This window comes from Amblyomma americanum, chromosome 5 (genome assembly GCF_052857255.1).
Source record: "Amblyomma americanum isolate KBUSLIRL-KWMA chromosome 5, ASM5285725v1, whole genome shotgun sequence".
NCBI classification, from domain to species: Eukaryota; Metazoa; Arthropoda; class Arachnida; order Ixodida; family Ixodidae; genus Amblyomma; species Amblyomma americanum.
In genome coordinates this window covers 185,604,271-185,630,749 of record NC_135501.1, presented here as the reverse complement: position 1 = coordinate 185,630,749, position 26,479 = coordinate 185,604,271, and the positions used below count along the sequence as shown (strand labels likewise).

Below are 26,479 nucleotides of genomic sequence, written 5' to 3'. Positions count from 1 at the left end.
GGACTGGAGCCCAGGGTATCCGGAGGAGTATGAGACATGTACAGGGATCTTTACCCAGCGCCTCCACCAAAATATGTAACGGAAAACAGGGAGACAGGTCGCTAACCAGCAGAATACAGCAAGCAGCCAGCCAGCCAGCGCGAGACACTTCAACGTCTTCGAAGACACTTCAGCGCCACCTGAGAACACCAGGTGGCAATATATATATATATATATATATATATATATATATATATATATATATATATATATATATATATATATATATATTAGATATGCTTTATGATGATTGCTTTATGATCAGCATGATATACGATTTGTATGCTGTATGTTTTTTTATTTGTTATTTTTTAAACACACACACTCACTCACACACGCACACACACACGCACACGCACGCACACGCACGCACGCACGCACGCACGCACACCATATTACGACTGCTTTAAGATCAGTACGATATACGATTTCTATGCTGTTGGGTATATAGCATTCAATTTTTTTGCTTGGGGTTTTGTGCTTACGACGACGAAACAAAAATTTTATTGGAAGGTAGAGGCATACAGCTCCGCTGTAAAAGGCGCCCGTGTGCTGTGTGATGTCAGTGCACGTTAAAGATCCCCAGTTGGCCGAAATTATTCCCGAGCCCTCCACGACGGCACCTCTGTATTCCTTTCTTCTCTCAATCCATCCTTTATCCCTTCTTTTACGGCGCGGTTCAGGTGTCCAACGATATATGAGAGAGATACTGCGACATTTCCTTTCCCCAAAAACCAATTATTATTATTATCATGCAATCGAACCGAAGTTCGCAAGTGGAAGATTGTATGCACGGTCGTACAGACGCCAAAACGGGCATTTGCCTGTGAAACGCGAAAATGGGCTTGTCACTCCGTGCCTCTCGGCCGCTAATTTTATCTAGCTTTCACTATTATTACTGCAGTAAGCCGATAAGCTTAGGTCTAATAATTGTTCGCCGTGCAGTTCAGTTAAAGGCGGTTTGAAAGATGACGACATGAAGTTAAACGAAGGGCCTCCAGTGTGAAAATATGTTTTAATGAGTTTTCTCATGCTCTAAAGCAGGTGATAGAAATTTACAAGATGTTTAAAAAAATACCGGTGCAGCTTAGAGTGTTCTGCGAAGTATCAAGGGTTACCATCCCCTGGCGCTCCTGGCTGTTTTTGAAGCAGTTCGTCCAATGGTAACCTGAGATAGGTATCAACACTCCACGAAGGATAGCAAATACGACGGTGATCGCGACAATCCACAACAAGATGGAAACATTCAAACGCTTTCAGCGATCGCTAATAAGCTGTTCATACGTTAAGTACGAAATGGAATATACGTAATGTGTGACCTATGCTGTCTGATACTCAGGAGCGTTTGTGACAGCTTACAGACGCCACCTCAAACGCATAGTTACCTCAACTCCAGGAAGTTGTGCGGCGGCCGTGCTATATAGTCTTGGTTAGTCCTGTAGATAGATAGATTGTTGCCAGGAAGAAAGAAAAGGAAAGTGCACAGGCCTGCTCACTAGCTCAAGACGAGCCACAATCGCTACCACGTGCAGATAGCAGGAGAGTTGAAAGATCGGATAGAAAGACAGGATAGTAAAGACGCGCTAAAGACAAGGCCGATCCCGGAGGTAGTGCAATACCGGGCCAACCGGTGGCGGGAGTGAAGCATCCTTCTAACTCTCCGCCACATTTTCAAAAATAAGTCCAATTTGACCCGTAACAGATACTCTACGGGGTCATGTAACCACAGATTTCCGTCCCCTCGATGTATTTTTAGAGCGAAATCTCTACTCCCTAGCTAACACACAACACTCTGGCCCATATTACAGACGCACACACACTCCCTTCACCGCTTACTCTAGCCCACTACCATCCCTCCTTCCCCACTCCTACCTGCATCCTGTTCTTAGAACCCTTCGCCTCTTCCCTCCGTGGGCACCCGAGAGCCACATTCGACCATATTATGTTCGTCTGCCAACAACTGAGACCACCGGCCCAGTGGGCCCTCACGGACTCGGATGGGTGGGTGGGGGGTCGTGGTCTCTAGCTCCGACCCGGTCTCGCAACTGAGGCTGGTGCAGTGGACAGAGAACGTCGCCTTCAGACATGGGCTGCCGGCCACCACCCACGACCAGGAGCCAGCCCAGCTCTGATACTGTGAACTATAAGGGCTCCGCCAGTAATAACGTTGTCGCTAAGGCGCCCGTGTGCTGTGCGATGTCAGTGCACGTTAAAGATCCCCAGGTGGTCGAAATTAATCCGGAGCCCTCCACTACGGCACCTCTTCCTTCCTTTCTGCTTTCACTCCCTCCTTTATCCCTTCCTTTATGGCACGGTTCAGGTGTCCAACGATATATGAGGCAGATACTGCGCCATTTCCTTTCCCCAAAAAGCCAATTATTATTATTATTATTCACCGCCGCCATTGAGGTGTCCGCTGACCCAGAGAGCCAGTTGTGCGCCTTTCCTCCCGTGAAAAGAAACTGCCCCTATGACGTCACCAGCGCCAAGCAATGGACGCTGGCCGCTCACTTGTGTTTTGTTTTTGATGATAATAATAATAATAATAATAATTGGTTTTTGGGGAAAGGAAATGGCGCAGTATCTGTCTCATATATTGTTGGACACCTGAACCGCGCCAAAAGGGGAGGGATAAAGGAAGGAGTGAAAGAAGAAAGGAAGAAAGGGGCCGTAGTGGAAGTCCCCGGTTCAGGTGTCACACAGATGCGCCATTTTTAGCTCACTGCCGAAGACGCCGACGCCGACATGCGAGAAAATTTTGTCGCATGTCGAAAAATGCTCGATTCTATTCCTGGTAATTCATATTTCTTTAATTAATTTGACTGTCCCAATTTTTATATTGATTTAGTCTTCTCACGCCTATTTTCCCCCGCGCAAGTACCTCATTGGGATTACCTACTGAACCTTGGCCAATCCCCCTGCGTGGGTATGTGCCATGCTTACTAAGGAGAAGAAGAAGAAGAAGAAGAAGAAGAAGAAGGAGAAGAAGAAGGAGAAGAAGAAGAAGAAGAAGAAGAAGAAGAAGAAGAAGAAGAAGAAGAAGAAGAAGAAGAAGAAGAAGAAGAAGAAGAAGAAGAAGAATGAGAAGAAGAAGAAGAAGAAGATGAAGAAGAAGAAGAAGAAGAAGGCTCCTGAATAAACTTGTTTATTCAACTACGCCTTGGCCAATCCCCCCGCGTGGGTATGTGCCATATACCTTGGTGAAGAAGAAGAAGAAGAAGAAGAATTTCGACCACCTGGGGATCTTTAACGTGCACTGACATTGAAAAAATTATGTGCACTGACATGTGAAAACTTATGTGTACGCCGACGATATTGCATTTTTTTGCAACGGCAGGTGACATTCACACTCTTTATCGAACCCTGCAAAATTACCCAGTGTTCTTGACAACTGGCTAGGAAGAATTCATCTGTCGCTTAATGTGAAGAAATGCGCATTGTTAGTATTTCCAGTTTATGTTCCTGTAAATACCTGCCTGGTCTACAGAAATAACATAATACCTCAAGTCCAGACGGTGAAGAACCTCGGAGTAATATACGACTCTACTCTTTCCTGGCGGCCACACAATGAGCAACTTTCTGCAAAAGGAGTTCAGGCCATTGGCATCCTGCGTACGCTTTGTAGTGCTAGTTCAGGCATGAGAAGGCATACACTTCTGATGATTTATAAAATGTACGTCCGCCAAATTTTGGAGTTCGGGTGTGTTTTATTCTCAGGAGCTCCTGCCTATAAACTTCGCTCTCTTGTGCTGTTGGAGCGTAAGGCGTTGCGCCTTTGTCTTGGGCTTCCAAAATATGTCGCCAATGCTGTTCTGCACCTTGAGGCGCGAATGCCATCGTTATCAGCTAGGTTTCGCCTTTTAACAGTTCAGACATTTTTAAAATTGTGCGACTCACCTCTTCACGCTTCCAGTATAATATTTCTTAGTCAACCTTCCGCCTTTTTTAGTGCTGCCTGGTCTCGTTTTCATACCTCGCAGATATGTTACGTGCAGTCCCTCCTTGATCCCATAAAAATTCATTTCACAGATGTCCGCCAATTGTATAACAACTCATCATCTGTCCAGATTGAATTCGATGACATTTTTCCATCGAATGCAAAGCTGCAGCCCTTCCTGCTTCTTCAGGGTCTGTTGCAGGACCGCCTAAGGTCCTTTTCCTCTCATGTTCTTATTGCTACCGATGCCTCGCAGGTTCGCGAGAATGCAGGTGTGGGAATTTTTTCGCCTTCACTGGATTGATCTTTTTCTCTCCGTCTTCCTGACTTCATTCCAATTTTTATGGCTGAATTATTAGCAGCAATATTAGCCTTACGAAAATTAGAAACTACCGTCTCCCAGGTTGTGGTTATGACAGACTCTCTGTCCATTTGCTCTTCCTTATCCTCACCCACTGAGTCTCAGGCATTACGCCTCTTTAAGTTCCTGATTCCGCTCCATCTAAATTCGGTAAGGTTGCTTTGGGTACCAGGTCACATGGGTTTTCACTTAACTGAGGCTGCAGATTCCTTAGCAAGAGCCTCTCTCTGCGGCCCAATTGTTGCTGTCCTGCCAACGTGTGCATATACAGCTGCGGTGAGGTTTCGCAGCTACACAATATTTCAGGAATTTGCTGCCTCGGCTCTTACATCATCTCCCGAATATCAGCATCTTCTGCATCCTTGGAGTAGCAAAGACTGGCGCTCGCGCAGACTAGAGGTCTCTTTCACGCGCTTGCGTTGCCGGGTTCCCCTTCTGAATTTCTACTTTCACAGATCTGGCCTGGCGGCTTCCCCACTGTGCCCTTTTTGTGCCGAACCTGAGACAATAGATCACTTCCTGCTGTTCTGCCGCCGCTTCTCTCATTTGAGGAAGCGTCTTTTGCAAATTCCATTTCATCAACTGGGCTTGCCTGTGTCTTCCGCGGTTGTTCTTTCCATTGGCGCTTCTTTCTTTGCTTGGACGAAGCGACAGGAGTGTGCGCTCTGCTGTGCAAATTTTTCTTCAAGAAACGCAGCGCCTCCCATTCTAACTTTTTCTTCCCGCTCTCAGTCAGTACGACATTGAAATATTACAGGCATTGTATACTATTATGCACATTAAGCCATTGTCCCGTCTTCGATCTCCAAGTTAACAGGACCCCTGTCCTTCCGTCTTCCAATCTATCGGGCTACATCCTATTACCATTCCTTTTCCTGTTAAAACTTTCCTGTATCCAGCAGTTAACCGCCTGTGTCTTGGCCACTCCCCCGTAGTGGGTATGTGCCAGCAATGTCTGAGGCCTTCCTTCCTTACATCGCACAGCACACGGGCGTTTTAGCGTTTTTCCTCCATAAAAACGCAGCCGCCGCGGTAAGGTTTGAACCCGGGAACTCCGGATCAGTAGCCGAGCGTCCTAACCACCGAGCCACCACGGCGGGTATGTATATCCTGGCATAACCGAGCTAAGCCATTGCGAATTTTAAAGCGACAGCGTTAAGGAGCTGGTGTCGCAGAAAAGCCGGTGTCGTCGCCGTCTTCGGCCGTGAGCGAAAAATGGCGTATCTCTGTGACACCTGAACCGCGCCATAAGCGCAGGGATGAAGTATTGTTTGACAGCGTTCAGTATTGATTAATTAATTAATTGAATAATTGATTATTAATAATTGATTGATTGATTGATTGATTCTTTGATTGTTTGAGTGAGTGAGTGAGCTAGTGATCGGTCGATCGATGGATCGATTTTTCCTTCCCTTTCGGCGGGATCCGGGTGTCCAGCGAGAAATGTGACAGGCGTCATTCCTTTTCCTTAAAAGCAATTGTTGATTTCATTTTTCTTCCCTTACGGCCCGGTTCGAGTGTCCGCCGAGATATGTGAGACAGGCGTCCTTCCCTTAAGTTGTCCAATGGACCACGCGTCGCGCCGAAGGGGCGATGGCGTTCCTTGTACACCTCGGCAAAGCGGCCACACGCTGTCGAGTCTCACTCTTAAAGACGAAGCTTAGGTGCCCTTTAATTTTTCTCTCTCTCGCGCTCCCTAGTCACTACTCCGCATGCGCCACTAGTAGCACCGAGCCACAGGTGTTCCGCTGCTGTGCAGCGCCGCGCATTTCCTCAAAATCCAACTTTCAATTTTCAGTTTTCTCTTTCCCCTTTTCCTTCCTTCTTTATCCCTTCCTTTACGGCGCGGTTCGGGTGTCCACCGGGATATGTGAGATGGTTACTGTGCCATTTCCTTTCCTCGAAAACCAAACAAAACAAGCAGGCCGACGGCGTTCATAGAGATCATTGGCGTTGACAACTTTGCAAAGACCGTTCATTTTCAAGAAAAGAAAGGCGCACAATCGGCTCCGTGGGTCAGTGGAGACCTCAATTTCACTTTCTCTTTGTATATCCTCGATTATCGGGGCTAATCCACATTAATTTTTTGCTTACGACAACGACGCGAAAACGCAACCGCAATGTTTACCGGGAAACACACGCGGGGAGAATGAACGTGCTTCGCATTGTTTGCAGGCGCAGTTACCACACATTATGCGGTGCGCACTTCACACGGCTTCAAATGCGTAGCACGGTGTTCCAATCGTTCACACGCAGCTTATCATCCATTATTTGTTTTTATGCCCGTTTTGTGTTTCTTAATGAAAACGAGTATTCAGCTGTAGGCTGTATGCCTGATTTCAAAGGTGATGAACCGTTTACGTATTTTATTTTTATATTTTAATTCTTCTTATTTTATTTTTGTTTCCTTTTAAATATGATTTTTATTTTTATTTTGCTTTCTATTACATTTTCGGAGTAGCATTACAGTGGGAGTAGCATTCCATTTTTAGCCTGGCGTTTTTTGCTGACGACGACATGAAAAATTCCTTGGATGGTAGAGGTATACAGCTTCGCAGGTAAAAATTATTAGACCTAAGAATCCAAAGGAATAATAATAATAATAATAATAATAATAATAATAATAATAATAATAATAATAATAATAATAATAATAATAATAATAATAATAATTGGTTTTTGGGGAAAGGAAATGGCGCAGTATCTGTCTCATATATCGTTGGACACCTGAACCACGCCGTAAGGGAAGGGATAAAGAAGGGAGTGAATGAAGAAAGGAAGAGAGAGGTGCCATAGTGGAGGGCTCCGGAATAATTTCGACCACCTGGAGATCTTTAACGTGCACTGACATCGCACAGCACACGGGCGCCTTAGCGTTTTTCCTCCATAAAAACGCAGCCGCCGCGGTCGGGATCGAACCCGGGAACTCCGGATCAGTAAAAGGAAGAAAGAAGAAATTGAGAATTGAAAAGAGATTTTGAGGAAAGGCGCGGAGCAGTGGATGAACACCTGTATAAATATTCATGCTTAAAAACGGCGCAACTGAACATGGACGAAGACGCAGCACTGGACGCAAAGCTGTAACGGAATCTTTGGTGGATCGTTATAACGCGCTAGCATTTTATTTCACTGCTCATTTAGTTTTGCAGCTGATGCCAATATCTGCGGAATGGGTCATTCTTCACTTTACATTCATAGATCGCTGGCAGTGCCCATTCCACCCCTTGCCCAGTAGTGCGGCGGTAAAGCGATGCGTCACTGCCCCGACAGGTAACTGTTTCAAAAGGAATATCTGATACGGGTCCCTTGCCCCGCCGCGGTGGCTCAGTGGTTAGGGCGCTCGACTACTGATAATAATAATAATAATAATTGGTTTTTTGGGGAAAGGAAATGGCGCAGTATCTGTCTCATATATCGTTGGACACCTGAACCGCGCCGTAAGGGAAGGGATAAAGCAGGGAGTGAAAGAAGAAAGGATAATAGGTTCCGTAGTGGAGGGCTCCGGAATAATTTCGACCACCTGGGGATCTTTAACGTGCACTGACATCGCACAGCACACGGGCGCCTTAGCGTTTTTCCTCCATAAAAACGCAGCCGCCGCGGTCGGGTTCGAACCCGGGAACTCCGGATCAGTAGCCGAGCGCCCTAACCACTGAGCCACCGCGGCGGTGCTGTAATTATGGGCAGACACGCGGACGAGAGAAGACTGGCATCGCGGCACGCGCTACGCCGGTCGCCGTTTCTCCTTGCACAGACCGTTATAATGCTAAGGCATCAAGAAACATGCCAAGTGTGGCTATATACACCACGTGCCCCAGCTAAATGTAACCAAGCTTTTAAAAAATACGGATGTCCCAGCGCGCGAGACCACCTGGCGCTTTTTAGAGTCGCGTGACCTAGTCTGCAGTATAGTTTTCGTTCCTCAGTTAATTAGTCGAGCCTAATTAGCTAACTTTTTAATTATTATTTGGCGGAACAAAGTGTGAAAGGAAAAATTGTAGATCACGTTGAAAAACAGTTGACTGCAACGTTTTCACCAAGATAGCGTTTACGTTTTTCGGCCTTAAACTTTAGCTCGCACAATAAAAAAAGCGTGCACGTGACAATAGTGTCATTTAAACGTCCCAAGACGTGTCTCACAGAACAAAATCCATTTTTACGGAAGTGCTCTCCCAGATGAGCCTTTGGGTGCACATTGGGGCAGAGATGTGACCCAGCAGCTGGTCCCGTGATAGCTTTCTTTTAAGGCCAATAAGTAAAACTGCGTGAATCGTACCTTGATGGAAACAGCGCTGCTAGTGGTTTTCTGAGACGATCTACAACTTTTGCTTTCACAATTGGTTCCTCAAATCAATAATTAAAAAGTTAGCTAATTAGACTTAACTACTTAACTTTGATAAACTAAAAAATACTACAGACTAGGCCACGCGACTCTCCTTAGGTGGTTTCAGTGGGCCAGGACACTTCATCTTTTTAAAACGCTTGGTTACATTTAGCTGGGACACCTGGAATACGTACCAATAGCACCAATCGCTATCGGTTTCTGTATTGATGTCCTTTAAACTGTGCTTTGCTTGCAACGAGTCTGCTCTATTGATATGCGGTTTACAAGGTTCTCTGCACATCGTGTTGGCTTGTTGTCCAACATAATTGATAGCTGACGTCCGCTGGTAGAGACGATTACTAATGTTGTTGAATAAGAGTCGTCATTCAATTATATTTGGCACTTTACAAAGACGAGTCTACTTTCTCCGATGAATTCACATAACTCCGACGGTAGAGTTAATGGAGTTGTTAGCGATAGTATAGCAGCCCAATTACTCTGCCTGCACTCCCTCCAGAGCTGCATAGCTATCGTTGAGACATTGCGCCTGGGATTGCCGAACACAAACGTTTTAGAGCGAAAAGGTCAACTCCTACCATGCTGAACTTGAAGGTCATCTGGCTCTTAGATTTGACCTCTAACGGGAGTCGCGCCGCGTGAGCAGAATCGCGCGTGGCAAGTGACTCGACCTTCACCTTCACCTTCGTCGCCACGGCTGCGCGATTGGCGGTCACGTCCGCCGCTGAGTGCTTCTGCTCGGCCGCTCCTCCTCGCCAGCCTTGGCACGTGATGCGTCACGTGATTCAATCTCGCGCTTGGCAGTCACGTCCGCCGCTGAGTACCTCTGCACGGCCACTCCTCCTCGCCAGCCTTGGCACGTGATGCGTCACGTGATTCACTCTCGCGCTTGGCAGTCACGTCCGCCCCTGCGCCGACCGCTGTTCTGGACGCTTGCTCTTGCACTTGTGACACGTGATGCATCACGTGATTTGCTCTCGTTGAAGCAATGTTCTCGATGAAGTCTTGAAACAATAAAGATGAACCAAAACTAAACTACCTCTAACCATGCTTAACAGAGCTTTCGCTCTGCATATCGTGGCTCAGCAGACTAGAGCCACAGGCGCTTTTTTCCGTGTGTGAAGACAGAACACTGCTTTTGATGAAGGTAGCGATGCGACAAAATAACCTTTTTATTTCTGTTCACAGACTCTACCAGAAGCGACATCTTGTTTCGGGTTTCATAAGGTCGCCTGGTTTGCATTGATAGGCGGCTGTAAACTCCGGCATGTTTTGCAAGGGAACGATACAACGAGAACGGGCGGGCCAGTACCGTCCCAGAGGGTGTCGGTGACGTCTCCATGAAGGTGAGACGCACCACTTGGCGCAGTGCGCCACGTAGAATAGGTGTTCGGCGGTAAGACCAATGCCTGGAAGCACCGCTTCTCGCTCTTCGGCAGGCAGCTTCTGGAACGCGGCATGCGCGAGTAACAGGCCGGCGTAGTCGGCGAATCCTTCAGAATCCGTCCTGTCGCTTAAGGATCTTGCGCGCGAACTCGGTTCTGCCTGCAAAGGGAGAGTGCATTAACACTGGTAGTTGGCAGTCTTAAAGGGAGTCTAAAGCAACATTTAACACCCGTGAGTGAAAAGATTCAGTGGTTAGAGTACGATCGCAGGGGCATACCAACGCATTCACATGGACCCACCCTTCAGCAAGCTCTCATAAGGGGCTAAAGATGCATCCTGAAGGGGACTGCGCCTGAGCCGGTTCCCACTCACGAATGGCTCCTGACAGCATAAAAATACTCAAGGGAGAAAATCGTACGATGGATGACGCTAACAGGAGATGCATTGACACGAAAGCCAACTTACAGGCCGGGTAGTCAATACTAATCTTTACAGATATCTTATATTTGGCGCCGTGAGGTGGGGGAGACCTACTCTGCGCAGAGGTTATGCGACCAGGAGGAAGCAAAGCGAGCTGATGACTGTCACAATGAGCAATCTAGCTATCTTAAATCTATTAACTTTTTTCTGACTGCAGCAAGTGGGCATGTTTAAGTGGGATATTAAAAGGCAGGCGTATTCCTACACACTTCCATTTGGTAGAATTCTCATAGCGCAAGATTGCTTCCAGATATTCGCGTCGCAATTATCAACTCGATCTGCGTAATTTCGCATGCAAGTGGTGACGATCCGCGCGAAGTTTTTGCCGGCTTGACGCGATGTTTCGTCTGCAAACGGCGCAGAGTGATCGGTGAAGGTGATACGTTTCCTTTTAACTTACAGCTATCGAAATGAATGGAATGCCCGTGGCAACAACTGCTTCACACTAGTGTGGAGTTACGCCCAGACCACCACCGCCTTGCATGCGAATTACGCGAAATCACTGTAAACAACGGGGACGAATATATAAGAACACGCGTGTTCTAGAAGAATGTTGTACGATATGTAGCCGTCTAGAATTGCCATCGCTTCTATACGTTTCCAGTATAAACACTCGCGTTAGCCGCAGATGATAAAATATTCGTTAATATATTTTAGTTATTTAAGGCGTCCGACGGTGACAACTGTCGTCTCACTTTGTGTCCGCCTGGCTGCATAACTTGTTTTTATTTAATTTTTTAATTGGTTATTGGGGAAGCTAATGGCGCAGTATCTGTCTCATATGTCGTGGGACACCTGAACGACGCCGTAAGGGAAGGGATAAAGGAGGGAGTGAACGAATAATAATAATAATAATAATAATAATAATAATAATAATAATAATAATAATAATAATAATAATAATAATAATAATAATAATAATAATAATAATAATAATAATAATAATAGGTTTTTGGGGAAAGGAAATAGCGCAGTATCTGTCTCATATATCGTTGGACACCTGAACCGCGACGTAAGGGAAGGGATAAGGGAGGGAGTGAAAGAAGAAAGGAAGAATGAGGTGCCGTAGTGGAGGGCTCCGGAATAATTTCGACCACCTGGGGATCTTTAACGTGCACTGACATCGCACAGCACACGGGCGCCTTAGCGTTTTTCCTCCATAAAAACGCAGCCGCCGCGGTCGGGTTCGAACCCGGGAGCTCCGGATCAGTAGTCGAGCGCCCTAACCACTGAGAAGAAAGAGGTTCCGTAGTGGAGGGCTCCGGAACAATTTCGACCACTTGGGCATCTTTAACTTATGTGTAGAAGTACATTTCGCGTTCCACTCAGTGCCTAGTGTCGTTAAATCTGTAAAGCCTAATGCTGGTCGCCTGTAGACAGGCGGGAAGCGTAGGCGGAAAACTCAAGGTTTTCTGCTACTCGACATGTGCGCTGAGCAGAAAGACTATTTTTCCTTCCTTTCGTTATAATAGACATGGCTCCCAATTATGTTCCTCAAAATAATGTTCCCCAAAGCTCAAACCTGGTAACAGGATAAACTACCATGTCACATGGGCCTCAAAAACAAAGGGAATTATGTATTGCCCATAGGGCGCGGTTTAGTCGATCAAAACTCGAATAGGCTATGTGTTGAGCGCGCCATGCGGAGGCAATAATTTGGACGATGTTTAAGCGACTCTTAAGAGTACAATGCGACAGCGCTGACAGGTTAGACATATGTCGCTTCCTGTTGCTCGATGCGCGCTGGCTGTGTTTAATTTGTTGCACTTATTATCTAAGCGTTTCTTTAATGTAATGCTGCCTGATTAGCTACGTGAGGTGGTCGCACAAAGCCTCCAATTATAGCTTTGAACCAACGTTGATCGGTAGTGTTGAGGTAGCGCTACCGGCCCGCGATGCGAAGCCCAGTGGTTCGATTCATCGCCTGACAATTTTTCTTATCAGAAATATTGCTGCAGTGACGTCACGATTACGTCACGATCCTTTCGACCTATGGGCTTTTTATGATGCGGGCAGACAACGCCACCGCCGGCTTTTCTGGAGAATGGGACCTCTTGCGCTATCGCATGAAAATAGCCAACAGTGATGTAGATCTCCACGAATGAGAAAGTCAGATTTACTGTTCCATGTAGATGTTCTATGCTGACACAGTGTGATTCCTGGCCTGATTCATAAGGAGCCAAACAGTGAAAAACAGGGGTGGAAAGTATGCGGCGATTACCTACCCGCATGTATGAATCGCGAAGACAAAGCAGCTTCTTTTCGTACTGCCTCATCGTAAACGTCTGCTTGAAATCGATCGGGCGATTTTTGCGATCGAGTGCGATGCCTTGAACGTCGTAAGCATGCATCATTTCATGCCCGGCGACCTGGAAGAAAAGTTGGTACAGATGAGCTTACGTTGCAGAACTAGTGAAATGCTACGTTCACAAGCAGAGTTTCACAACGTTAGGCAAGTTAACTTGTTAAAGATATAGAAAAAACGCGCTATAGAAATAAAACCTGGTAGCAGCCGCATCGTTACCCCCTCCCCCTCCTCCTTCTACGACACGCAGGCAGTGGGAGTGGAGGCTAGCCCTCCACTAGACAAGCCCGTGTCTTCCCACTTTTCATCTTTCCTTCAACCAGAGAAGGAGGTCTCTCATGGCGGGCCCTTCCCTACTTACTGCTCAATACAAAAGCACAAATAACTTTTAAACATGCATTAGTTGTGAAGAATGGGTGCGCAGAAAAAAAAGCACCTTATCAGATCGATGGGCCTCCAGACACTAAATATTATCATTAGTCGAAAAGTGTGAAATAAACAGTAGGAACGTGTATGTACAGTACATAAACCGGATAGAGAAAATCATAGTATGTTGACATGTGCTTAGGTAGTTCTTAGACAATGAGGAGAGATGAAATGGACTAAATATCGAATTGTCATTGCAGAGATAAATAAAAAAATAATACATCAGGGTTAAGCAATCTCTGATTTCATATTTTCTCTTTGGACAGTCGATGGACTGTAGAAGCGCATCTTTCTCTACTTGTCTGGAAATTCACTGGACTGTGAAAAGCCACAGATAGACTTGTCTAGGGATGTAAACTCCTGAGTGTATTTTGGGCCAGTCATGGTATTATCATAGTGGCATTTATCCTGCCTAGGTTCGCTCACGGTACAGTTGCCCTTCGATTCGATGCTTGTACGAGCAGCAGTGAAGGTCTACCGCTTGTTGTCTAACTTAGTGTGTTTGTGTTTAATGTTTGACGCATCACGTCCGATATAAAAGCTACTCTAAGAGGAGCAGTCAAAGTTCAAGATATCCATAATTGTGTTCAAACATCTCTAATCTGTTTCAGAAGAATGGTGAGTTGGGCGAGTTGGATGTAGTTCATTTTGGCGGTAAAATTCAGCGCGAACGGACGAAGGACACAGAAAGGGGAGAGAACAAGCGCTGTCTCGCAACCAAGTTTTATTAAGAAGGAACGAAAAAATATATACACACGGAAAAAAGACATAGGTGCGATAGGTGCGTAGTACACAGATAGCGAAGAGGGCACTATCACCTCCAAAGTTCAAAAACCCGAATGCACTGCGTCAGAGATCAAAATGGTGATGCATCAAGTGGCATCTAAAAAACCTATCTCACTTTCAAATAACGCGACCGAGTGAGTGCTGACACAGACATCTTTTTTTTTCTTTTCGATAAAATATGCCTCCATAATCTCCCGAGTGCACTGGTCGTGATGCCGGTACAACGCGGTGGTTTCCTTTATAATTGGTTTTGGGGGGAAAGGAAATGGCGCAGTATCTGTCTCATATATCGTTGGACACCTGAACCACGCCGTAAGGGAAGGGATAAATGAGGGAGAGAAGGAAGAAAGGAAGTGAGAGGTGCCGTAGTGGAGGGCTCCGGAATAATTGAAATCAGCTTTGCACACCTCTTTCCAAACACAGCCCAAAAATGGGGAGCGGTGTGTGTTTGCGGCGTTGTCTACGAGATACCGCTCTCTTGCAAACAAGTGTATATTGGACAGACCGGGCGATGCTTGTACGTTCGGCTCATGGAACACGATAACCTTTCTTCATACACCGTTCGTTCAAGCATCGCTCAACACTGTGCAGATTGCACCAAGAAAAATAAAGAGGTGTGCAATGCTGATTTCAAGGAAACCACCGTGTTGTACCGGCATCGCGACCAGCGCACTAGAGAGATTATGGAGGCATATTTTATCGAAAAGAAAAAAAAAAGATGTCTGTGTCGGCGCTCCATCGGTCGCGTTATTTGAAAGTGAGATAGGTTTTTTAGATGCCACTTGATGCATCACCTTTTTGATCTCTGACGCAGTGCATCGGGTTTTTGAACTTTGGAGGTGATAGTGCCCTCTTCGCTATCTGTGTACTACGCACCTATCGCACCTATGTATTTTTTCTGTGTGCATATATTTTTGCGTTCCTTCTTAATAAAACATCGTCGCGAGGCAGCGCTTGTTTTCTCCCCTTTCTGTGTCTTTCGTCCGTTCGCGCTGAATTTTACCGCCAAAATGAACTCTCTCATCTCCAGCAGCAAAAACTTCATTCCCCAAACAATTAACAAATTAAACTACTTTAATTGTTCCTTAGCTATTATATCTCATTAATTATCTCGTGATCATCACTTCGCAGTGAACTGTGAGGCCGAGAGAGAAATGCGCGCTGCGATTGGGATCACGGCTGCCGATGACATCTATGCAGCGTACAAACATTGCAGGACCAACTCTCGACGACGAGGCGAGGCTAATTGAGCTGCGCTCCGGAACGTAGCTGTATAATTAGCGCTCGCCTGTGGCGTATGAAGGGTGGTCGAAGTCGATTCCGGGAACTAGGGCAGAATGCCCTAGTCCCGGAATCGATACCATATAAACTATTTTGTGCTCACAGTGGAGCGGTGCAGGATTCCTTTCACCGGCCACTTGTAGCTGAACTTCGGAATGTTCCGTTAAGTTTGTTCATGCTACATATTGCTCAGCCTTAAGGTATTTTATTTTTGAAGGATAATAATAATTAATAATTGTTTTTTTGGGGGAATGGAAATGGCGCAGTATCTGTCTCATATATCGTTGGACACCTGAACCGCGCCGTAAGGGAAGGGATAAAGGAGGGAGTGAAAGAAGAAAGGAAGGAGAGGTGCCGTAGTGGAGGGCTCCGGAATAATTTTGACCACCTGGGGATCTTTAACGTGCACTGACATCGCACAGCACACGGGCGCCTTTGCGTTTCGCCTCCATCGAAATGCAGCCGCCGCGGTCGGGTTCGAACCCGGGAACTCCGGATCAGTAGCCGAGCGCTCTAACCACTGAGTCACCGCGGCGGGTCTTTTTGAATGGCACAAAGTGCAATTTTAAAACATTGCGTTAATTTCCTTTCAAGTTATAATCGATACTTCGTCAATACTGTTCGCTGTGGAACTAGTGTGAAATTTTAAAATGCAATTCTTTTTCATGTATATTTTGTTACTTCGTTATTATCCATGTTTTTGTCATGCATTGCGTGTAAAGGATTTCTGTTTGTTTCATTAATACTCTGCATGATCGAGGCATCACCTACTGCCTCGATGGTGTGGTTTTGTGGGCCTTTGTCAAGCTGCAAGCAACAACTTTTTTGCCTATAAACCCGCCAGAATTTTCTGGAACATAAATTGAATTGAATTGAATGCGGACAGTCACGGAAGCGTGACGGCAGCACACAGGAGTCAAACATACCTGTCCCAGACCACCGTAGTTGATTGCAGCAGGCGCACCGTAGAAGAAGACGGGCGGTTGCAGAATGCCGGCGTAGACTTTGATGATGTTCTCCTCGAAATTGAATAGGGCGTTGACGTGGGCCGGCTTGAAAACGGCGTTGACGTGCCCTCTGAAGATGCGCATCGTCAACAGGCGGAGCGAGGCCACATACGGAGTGAAGAATTCCGCGCCAACGTCTGGAAATCGTGCTGCGTCCATGCAGAAGAGGAACACAAAAGCGTTGTGCTTTATAGACCTGGAACGGGAACTTCAGCTTGATTCAAAATTTTCGCATCCGTAATCAGCGATGTGACGCTGCTTCACTCATTGTCAAAGTAAAAAAAAAGATGCCCATAATGCAGTCAGTCGAAATGAAATAAGAGTTATGCGAAGAAAAAGACATGTAACATCTAAAAGTAGAGGTGTTAACTCTTATTTCACATGTTATATCAAGGTGGGTACGGATGGCAGCATAAGAGAGAAATATTCATTGGTTTTGGGGGAAAGGAAATGGCGCAGTATGTGCCTCATATATCGGCGGACACCTGAACCGCGCCGTAAGGGAAGGGATAAAGGAGGGAGTGAAAGAAGAAAGCAAGAAAGGTGCCGTAGTGGAGGGCTCCGGAATAATTTCGACCACCTGGGGATCTTTAACGTGCACTGACATCGCACAGCACACGAGCGCCTTAGCGTTTTTCCTCCATAAAAACGCAGCCGCCGCGGTCGGGTTCGAGCCCGGGAACTCCGGATCAGCAACTCCTCAAAATAATAATAATAACTGGTTTTTGGGGAAGGAAATGGTGCAGTATCTGTCTCATATATCGTTGGCCACCTGAACCGCGCCGTAAGGGAAGGGATAAAGGGGGGAGTGAAAGAAGAAAGGAAGAAAGGTGCCGTAGTGGAGGGCTCCGGAATAATTTCGACCACCTGGGGATCTTTAACGTGCACAGACATCGTACAGCACACGGGTGCCTTTGCGTTTTGCCTCCATTGGTTAACAGAAGCCACACCTGTAAAGACAACTCACAACGTCCTTACGCACTATGCGCTCCCCTATAAATACAGAAGATCGAAGTACATGGAATCAGGCTAAATGGAAATCGCCTGTGGACACTAGGCCAAACCAAAACGATAGCTCGGGGAAAGGCCGGAAGATTGGGAAACGGCCCATTCGCAAAGCGAGGAAAAAGGTACAACACTAGCCCTCACACTTAAATTGAGGCCTTGTTAATAGAAGGAATACTGGCTGTTTCAACGTGGCATGGCAAAACGGAATTTTCAAGGCCTATCGGTAAAAGCAGTTTCATGAGCGTAAAATGTGAGAGCAACTACTGGCCGGACACGAACACACACTATGCTAGTACTATGAAAGTACGAACAGACGCATTATTCTCAGGCTTCGGCCCGCATCGGTAATGTGTTGGTCTCATTATATTATTATCGAGCACGAAGTGATTATGCGAAATGATAATTTCTCTAATGCATTCAAGACTGAAAACGGCGCGAAAAACGGGACAAGATAAAGAGAAGCAACACACACAGGACCGATTTCAGTCCTGAATCATGAACCAACTGGCCCAACAATCCTCCCTTTTGCTCTAATGCATATTTCATGCTAGCTTGCCTTCCGTTGTAAACTAGACCTCTTTTTCGGCGTAGTGCTTTAAAAGTCTACGCGGGCGCACACAAATCCTCTACGGAAAATATTTCACACTGTCTTAACTTAGCTAAGCCTGGAATTCAGGGAAAAGCAAGGACGCTTGCTAAGCGTCTGAGGCTCGTCCATGGCAGCTTCGCTGCACGCTCGCGACAGCCGTTCTGTATACACCCACACGACCACGTGGCTATGACGTGGTATCACATGGTCTTACGACACCCCCATCGGATGTCACCACATGGCTTCAAATCACCCCATCGCATGTTCTTAAGGTCAGTGGTCAACCCAAAGGTCACCCAATGTCAAAGGTCAACTCAAGGTCAGATGTGAAAGGTGTCAAGGTCAGGGGTCAAGGGTTGGACACCATAACTATACTGCATATGGTCATACACGGCTAACGTGGTTGGGCTGAAGGTGGTTCAAGGTCATTCTGTGGCCTACGCGACGACTCACCATAACTATACCGCATATGGTCATACACGGCTAACGTGGTTGGGCTGAAGGTGGTTCAAGGTCATTCTGTGGCCTACGCGACGACTGCTTTACCTAGCGTAGTGAAGCTTTTCGCTTCAAAGATCCTGGCGAGGGAGGCATCAGTCGATGCTCGCTTGGTGCAATGTTTCATGTAACGCATCGTTCGGCCGCCAAGCCAGCAGTGAACGAGTGCAGAGCAGTCAGGGAGTGGAGCAGCCAACCAGCCGACCTGCAGTGCTCACCGTAGAAGTCCACCACCGCGGTTTCATTCCGGTACTCGTCCGGGTAGGCCATAAGAAGCGCCATTTCCCGGGCCTTCGTCAAAAGCACGGACCTCACAGGTTCCTTGATCCAGGACGTGCGACTGACCTTGACCTCCAGAGTGTCCATGAGGCTCCTCACCATGCTTTCAGCGGACTCCACCACCTTCGGGGGAACGACTAAAGAACAACGTGTCAATTAAAAAAAGACACCACCTTGGAAGGAAGGAAGGAAAAGGACTTTAATGGAGTAGGAGATATCAGCCTGGTTGTCGGCCTGGCATGCTACTCCAGATGAAGGTGAAAGAAGAGAATGGTAGAGAAGAAGATGGTGAAAATAAAAGGAAAAGTGAAAAAGAAAGGGTGAATGGTGAAATCAAGCACACTCGCGCACTCATAAACACACACGCACACACAAAATTGTCAAATGTCCACCAAACCCGTGTCTCTTAAAAACACTAAAAATGCTTTGGTCCCGCGCACACTCGAAGCCGCGTTCCTCCAGGGTCCAAGGACATGCTCGATGAGCACGGGGCCGTCCTGTGGGAGTCCTAAAGCACTTAAAAGTGTCTCGCGATGATTGTTGAAGCGTTTGCAGCGGGAGATCAAATGTGGCAGATCCTCGGGCACACCACATGTGGGGCACAGAGGGCTACTTATTGCACCAATTTTATGTAAATAAGATTTAGTGTAGGCTACGTCCAGACGAGTTCGGTGGAGGCAATTTCGATCACGTCTAGTTATTTTGCGTGGCACGCGGAAGTCACAAGTTATGACCATCATGTTATGACGTAAAGCTCACTGCGAGAAATTTCTTTTGAGTGTGCGCAAAATATTGGATATACAGCACTTTAGGTGACGTTCACTCACACAAGGACGCAGGGTGTTTTGTATGCACCAAGCAATAAATATACCTCCGAGCTTAACGCACTGCAACCTTTACTTTCACAGAGTACAATTACTAATAAAGCAGCCAATCTGCAACGATACTTAAAGAAAGGAGCACCGCGAAAAACAAAAGAAAAGGTAAAAAAACAAGACTGCCACTATGCTGGAATGTTATTTCTTTCCTGTACTGAGATCTTACTAAGCCTGGAACAGATTGCCAGTGCTTGGAAACAAGAGATAGGATAGGAACTCGGCAAAAACTAATAAACAAAACCAGGGTAGCGAACGTGCATACCCCTGAAAGACTCCTGCGGAACTAGAAAGCGGTCCCTCTCGTCAACGGCACTTTTCCTACCCGCTGCGGTGGCTCAGTGCTTAGAGCGTTCGGCTACTGATCCGGAGTTCCCGGGTTCGAACCCGACCGCGGCGGCTGCATTTCGATGGAGGCAAAACGCTAAGGCGCCCGTGTGCTGTGCGATGTCAGTGCGCGTTAAAGATCCCCAGGTGGTCGAAATTATTCCGGAGCCCTCCACTACGGCACCTCTCTCTTACTTTCTTCTTTCACTCCCTCCTTTACCCCTTCCCTTACGGCGCGGTTCAGGTGTCCGCCGATATATGAGATAGATACTTAGCCATTTCCTTTCCCCCAAAACCAATTATTATTGTTATTATTATTCACTTTTCCAATATGGTGTGGTAGATGGTGTCTCCCTTTCTAATGCGACTTGAGACTCCACGGAGAAGGTGCCAGGGGCCTTTAATTAACCGATTTGCATTAAGTAGGGCGAACATAAAGTGTTGGGTAAAAAATTCGGAGGGTGTACTTACGTCTGCTTACGTGCAGCAATGCGAAAGCGTGGGATTTTCGAGGACGCGGGTCTTTTCCACGACGCCTGTAGCCGTTGCTTTTTTATTCTTTATCAGGTTTTGTTCTTATTTATTTGTTTTTTCTGCTTTCTTCTTCAATTTTTATTTACTGATTTAGTTCATTGAACCTTTTAGTTGTTTTCATTTCTTATATATTCAGTTAAATTTTTATTTTCGTACCTTCTCGCTTTCTATTTCTTAAATTTTTACTTTTACATTTCCATTCTAATTTTGTTAGCTTTTTTATTTATTCATTTCTTTTTGTTTAGTTTTATTTTTATCTCTATTCTTTAAACTTTTATTTCCTTTTTGTTTTCTTTTCTTTCTAATCACGAATAATGACAAATTTGCTAACTACTAATAACCCATTACTTAGTAATCGCTAAGAGAGCAAATGGGTTACAGCAATTATGTCATTGATGGCGTCAGGGTTTGACAGATTTCGCGCACCGACGCACGGACGATGAACCATTAAAGGCTTTCGCCTTAATAAATCCGAGCACGCCGTACATTTAGTGCCGTGTCAAGTTTTGCCTTATTCAAGATATACCCTTTATGGTCATATCTCTATTAAGCAGTGCGTAGTCAAATTATTACGCCACGTTTACGCTATGCTATGGGCAGTACCACTGCTGAACCCACCAAGAGCTGAGCGTTATTTACCAGTGCTTGGTGATCTCGCCTTCCCCCACTGCACCGCGCCACTTTTTTTTTATTCGAGAAGTGTGCCATGAGGGATAAGTTGAAAAAAAGGAAGGGCGGAAGGAAAGGATTGCAGAGGATTGAAAGTTAAAAGAAGTAGTGAAGACCCGTTGCGCTGAGGTAGCCGCAGATGTTGCCAATGAAACGGTTGTCCATAGTCCACTTCACGTAGTCACTTTCGCGGTTCCACCGCAGGCCCACCTCTCTGAGGAGCCGTTTTCTAATAGCAGCCGTCGCTGGGCACGTCCATAGCAAGTGCCGCACATCACAAATGTCCGGTGCAGCGCTACAGTGAGGGCGCCTGTCAGGTAGTGGCAGATCTTTGGCACGCCACCGATGACGGACAGATGGTGTCAGAGCCGCCCCTGCCCGAATCCGGCGCACGGATACCTCCTCCTGCCGAGTAAGACTACGGGGGAGAGGGTGCGAACACGGAGGAATTAGAGCGCGTGTTCGCTGGCGCAGAACTTCGGAATCGGAAACATGGGACAGGAAAGGATCTGGGGGAAGAGGTGAAGGTGGCGGATCGTCTGATGTGTGAAGATGAGTCATAGCATCCGCTTGAATGTTATGTGGATACTGGGCATGGCCGCGAATCCAGTGTATGCGCACAGGACTTGGATACTTGGCGCGGTTCAGGTGTCCAAAGATATATGAGGCAGATACTGCGCCATTTTCTTTCCCCCAAAAAACCAATTATAGTTATTGCGCAGCCACTATCCATGCCTACAATATACGCGAAGCCCGGGCAGCATGGTTGCTGCGGGTTTCCCTCACTCTCCTTGACGCGAACACTGCTGTCAAACACGACCCGCTGCGGAAATGGAGGTGTGTGAACGATGCGGCAACACGCACTGTCCGTCTTCTCGTAGAGATTAAAGCCCCTTGATTTAGCTCCCACAGCTGCTGCTGCTCAGATGATTCAGGGCTACCTGGTGTCAACACTTTTTCTTCTAAATTCACGCATGCGCAGTGGCAGTCGCGGTTGGCGTCTGCTTCGTGACGCTGCACTAGCGCGGCGCCCGAGTCGTCTGCGGGGCTTGTCGTCACAGCATTCCATTTCTTGGCAGTGTACAGGTGGAGCGCCAATGTGCCTAGTTCTGCAAGGAGAATTGGTTGGAAAATTGTTTTTTTTTCTCGAGGGGGGGGGGAGGAAATGGCGCAGTATCTGTCTCACATATCGGCGGGCACCCAAACCGCGCCGTAAGGGAAGGGATAAAGGAGGGAGTGAAAGAAAGGAAGAGAGAGGCGCCGTAGTGGAGGGCTTCGGAATAATTTCGACCACCTGGGAATCTTTAACGTGCACTGACATCGCACAGCACACGGGCGCCTTAGCGTTTTGCCTCCATAAAAACGCAGCCGCCGCGGTCGAGTTCAAACCCGGGTACTCCGGATCAGTAGTCGAGCGCCCTAACCACCGAGCCACCGCGCTGGGTCGTACACAGCGTTTAATTGCTGTCTCCAAAATCTTATAATTAGCATGCTACATTTATTTCCATATTCTGTACTTGTAGATAGTATGTACTACTCCCTACCCCTATCCTCTTTTACTATCACTCCACCCTTTCTTTCCCTCTCCCTGTCATTTTATTCCGCTAGTCGCAGCTCAGGTGCTTCAAGCTTCGATGGCAGATGGCACTGCTAGCAACATCTTTTTCTTCCATCGTTATTTTGTCAATAGCTACCAACAACATAACATTTTAACAGAGGAATACTTACAGTTGCTGAAATACCGGTGATAGACAGCCATCGACATTACGCTGGAGACGGTCCTGTAGCAGACGCTGCTTGTGAACGCTTCGACGCTGGTATATTCTGCCGAATTTTTTAGGAACCACTTGCTGTGGGCGAATGGCAGAAGCCGGTGAACCAGGGTCCAGGCCAGCAGGACCCGGGCGTCATGCCGTGCCAAGCGACCTCTGTCCATCAGCAGTCCGACGACGGACGGTGCACTGTCCAAGACCAACACGGTGTCCGTAGCCGTGAAATTTTTGCTCGTGAAGCGCGAGACCAGCCATACCCATTGCCCTAGAAGCGAAGATCGGTAAAAGGGCTCTCTTTTGTTGTTGAACCGCAGCAAGAGAGGAATAAGTCGGGCTAGTTGGTACAATCTTTGCATGAAAACCACGTAGCAGACGGGACCAAGAAAAGAAGACACAAACACGGGCGCTCACTGTCAGCTAACAGAAATTCATTGCAGCCACGGCAATATAAAAAATATTGCCTAGTTTTAAAGTTTTCATGTTCTTATCATGTTTTATATATTGCCGCTGCTGCAATAAATCTCTTTCTGTTGACAGTCGGCACCCGTGTTTGTGTCTTACTTTCTTGGTCCCATCTTATGTGCTGTTTTTTTTAAGCAAAGAACTGCAACAGCCTTGAGTGGTCGTTTAGTACCAATGGGCAGCTAGCAGTGTTAAAGATCAAGCGAGTCTGGGGCAATATTCGGAGCCAAGTGAAGGATTCTTGCGTTATTTTCTTTTTTGCGGTGATTATCACTCAGAAATGGGAAGTCTAATATATTACTTTACGCCATACCCATTGCCCTAGAAGAGAAGATCGGTAAAAGGGCTCTCTTTTGTTGTTGAACCGCAGCAAGAGAGGAATAAGTCGGGTTTGTTGGTACAATCCTTGCATGAAAACCACGGAGCAGACGGGACCAAGAAAAGAAGACACAAACACGGGCGCTCACTGTCAACTAACAGAAATTCATTGTAGCCACGGCAATATAAAAAAATATTGCCTAGTTTTAAAGTTTTTATGTTTTTATCATGTTTTATATATTGCCGCTGCTGCAATAAATCTCTTTCTGTTGACAGTCGGCGCCCGTGTTTGTGTCTTACTTTCTTGGTCCCATCTTATGTGCTGCTTTTTTATGCAAAGAACTGCAACAGCCTTGAGCGGTCGTTAAGTTCCGAGGGGCAGCTAGCAGTGTTAAAGATCAATCGAGTCTCTGACAATATTCAGAGCCAAGTGAAAGATTCTTGCGTTATTTTTTGCCGTGATTATCACTCAGAAATGGGAAGTGTAATAGATTATTTTACGCTAAAGGACAATTCATCAGAAAGGCCAATCACCTGCCGCGGTGGCTCAGTGGTTAGGGCGCTCGGCTACTGTTCCGGTGTTCCCGGGTTCGAACCCGACCGCGGCGGTTGCGTTTTTATGGAGGCAAAAGGCTAAGGTGCCCGTGTGCTGGGCGATGTCAGTGCGCGTTAAAGATCCCCAGGTGGTCGAAATTATTTCGGAGCAGTCCACGTCGTCGAAAATATCCGGAGCCCTTCACTACGGCGTCCCTCATAGCGGAGCCGCTTTTGGATGTTGGAGTAGTAGTAGTGGTTTATTTAAAAGTAAATATATAAAAAAGGGAAGGAAAAGAATGTTAAACCCCATAAACCATAACGTTATTGTGAGATTTGTGCGCTTGGAGACCAATTCGTATAAGGGCGAGGTGAACTGTAAATAGAGATGTACAGTCGGGGACAGAAGTCTGGGGACCACAAGTTCCTCAAACGAAGTCAATAGCTCTGCTATTAGTTGGCAGCTGGAGACCACATTTGTGGAGGTGAATGTCAAAATTTTGTTATTTCATCTCCACAAGTGCGGTCTCCAGCCGCTGGCTAACAATAGAACTATCTGCTTCGTTTCAGGAACACGTGGTCTCCAGAATTTTGTCCCCGACTGTACATGTTCGTGTCCATACATACTTTTGCAATAGCACGATGCGACTGTACGGGTCCATATTGAGTTGTTGCTTAGCTAGGCAAGGTAAAAATGTCATTCATGAACATCCCCGATTTGACAAGACCTACAAATTTGCAACTCTAAAAAAAAGTTTTTGCTTCAACAAAGACAGGCAATTTAAGAAATATAACGCTGGCATCAAGTCGAAATTTTCGGCATCATTTCAAGGTCTCATGTACAAAGGCCTCTAAACGCGAATGTCAACGGAGGTAGGTAGTTCAGCTTTTACACTGTTCAGTAGTGTCGAGCCCGCTCTATTACGAGCCAAACTCACCGTTTGAAACGTGGCTTTCCGTGAAGCTCCCAAGCTTCTCCACAGTCGTCATTGTCATCCCGCTCTTGTCTTTCCGGAGACTGCTTATGAGATCCCGCACTGCATGGAAGGAAAAGGAGAAAATCCAGGCCTCGATCCTTCTCGCGCCAAGAACCAACATTGGGTGCAATTTTGACCTATTAAGTTGTACAGTGTGTATCACCTAAGACTGTCGCCAATTTTAAAATAGGTTTTCTGAGTTCAAAGAGCGTTCTTTTAGGCCTAACATTGTCAGCTGTGTAGCGCATCACAGAACAGCTAAGATACGCTAACTGGTAGGCTGGTTAATTGATATTTACTAGTTAACTTTTTAATATTGCTAAAATTCTCCTCATATATTGGACGGCTACATATAATAATAATAACTTCTTTATTTCCATCAGTTATAGAGGAGACTGCGGGTAAATGTCACTTTAGAGGCAAGCGACTTGACTAAAGCCCGCAACCTCATTTACAAGGCAAGTAGCGGGAACAGGAAATAGACATACATAGCAAGGTACTTCATTTAAACATGCACAAAAATTAGGACAAAAACGCAAATTACATAAAAATGCTCTGCAATTATTTAAGAAAGAATTAGCGACAAAAAGTTCATATGGCATGACAAAAAGGCATGCGATATTCACATGAGTTCTTAAATTTTCGAGAATGCCATTCCCGTCGCCGCTGCAGTTTAAGCAGATCTGGAGCACCACGCGGGTTAAAGCAAAACGAGTAGCCACGCCTAAGAGTGCGCGCTAGCCGGCAGCGCTTATTTAGCTTATTATTTAGCTTATTTAGCCAGCCTGCTAAATAACTTAGTAACAAACTCCTTGGGCTGTTTACTCCTGACCGGGCTGGTACGTTACATCACTTTATAAACACTGGTATATTTGAGAGTATTTTAAGAACACTTTTTTATTATTTTCTTAACGTACACTGTACACCACCGCACAAGCATTCACTTTATTTTGAGGTTACGAGGATTTAATTGTTTTGTGACTACGAATATAGTGTCACAAAGATGCGAACAATAATGGTTTCGGAGACTGTCGCGTTTTTATGGAGGCAGAACGCTAAGGCGCCTGTGTGCTGTACGATGTCCACGCACGTTAAAGATCCCCAGGTGGTCGAAATTAATCCGGAGCCGTCCACTACGGAACCTCTTTTTTCCTTACTTCTTTCACTCCCTCATGTATCCCTTCCCTTACGGCGCGGTTTAGGTGTCCGTCGATATATGAGACAGATACTGCGCCATTTCCTTTCCCCAAAAATCAATTTAAAAAAATTAAAAATTAAGGTGTGTGA

General features: G+C 46.2%; 1 protein-coding gene and 1 pseudogene across 1 annotated transcript in view; both read right to left on the bottom strand.

The window, feature by feature from the left end:
• Positions 1–1,624: 1,624 nt before the first annotated feature.
• On the bottom strand, positions 1,625–1,772 carry LOC144135573 (U2 spliceosomal RNA; annotated as a pseudogene).
• An 8,098-nt stretch (positions 1,773–9,870) lies between these two features.
• Positions 9,871–26,479, bottom strand: part of LOC144134465 (neprilysin-1-like) — a 33,681-nt gene continuing 17,072 nt past the window's right edge. The window contains exons 10-15 of the mRNA XM_077667376.1: positions 25,154–25,252; positions 22,858–23,166; positions 18,664–18,861; positions 16,270–16,499; positions 12,771–12,914; positions 9,871–10,224 (exon numbers count right to left, since the gene is read on the bottom strand). Coding sequence (XP_077523502.1) covers positions 9,871–10,224; positions 12,771–12,914; positions 16,270–16,499; positions 18,664–18,861; positions 22,858–23,166; positions 25,154–25,252 — 1,334 coding nt within the window. The remainder of the gene's footprint in view (positions 10,225–12,770; positions 12,915–16,269; positions 16,500–18,663; positions 18,862–22,857; positions 23,167–25,153; positions 25,253–26,479) is intronic.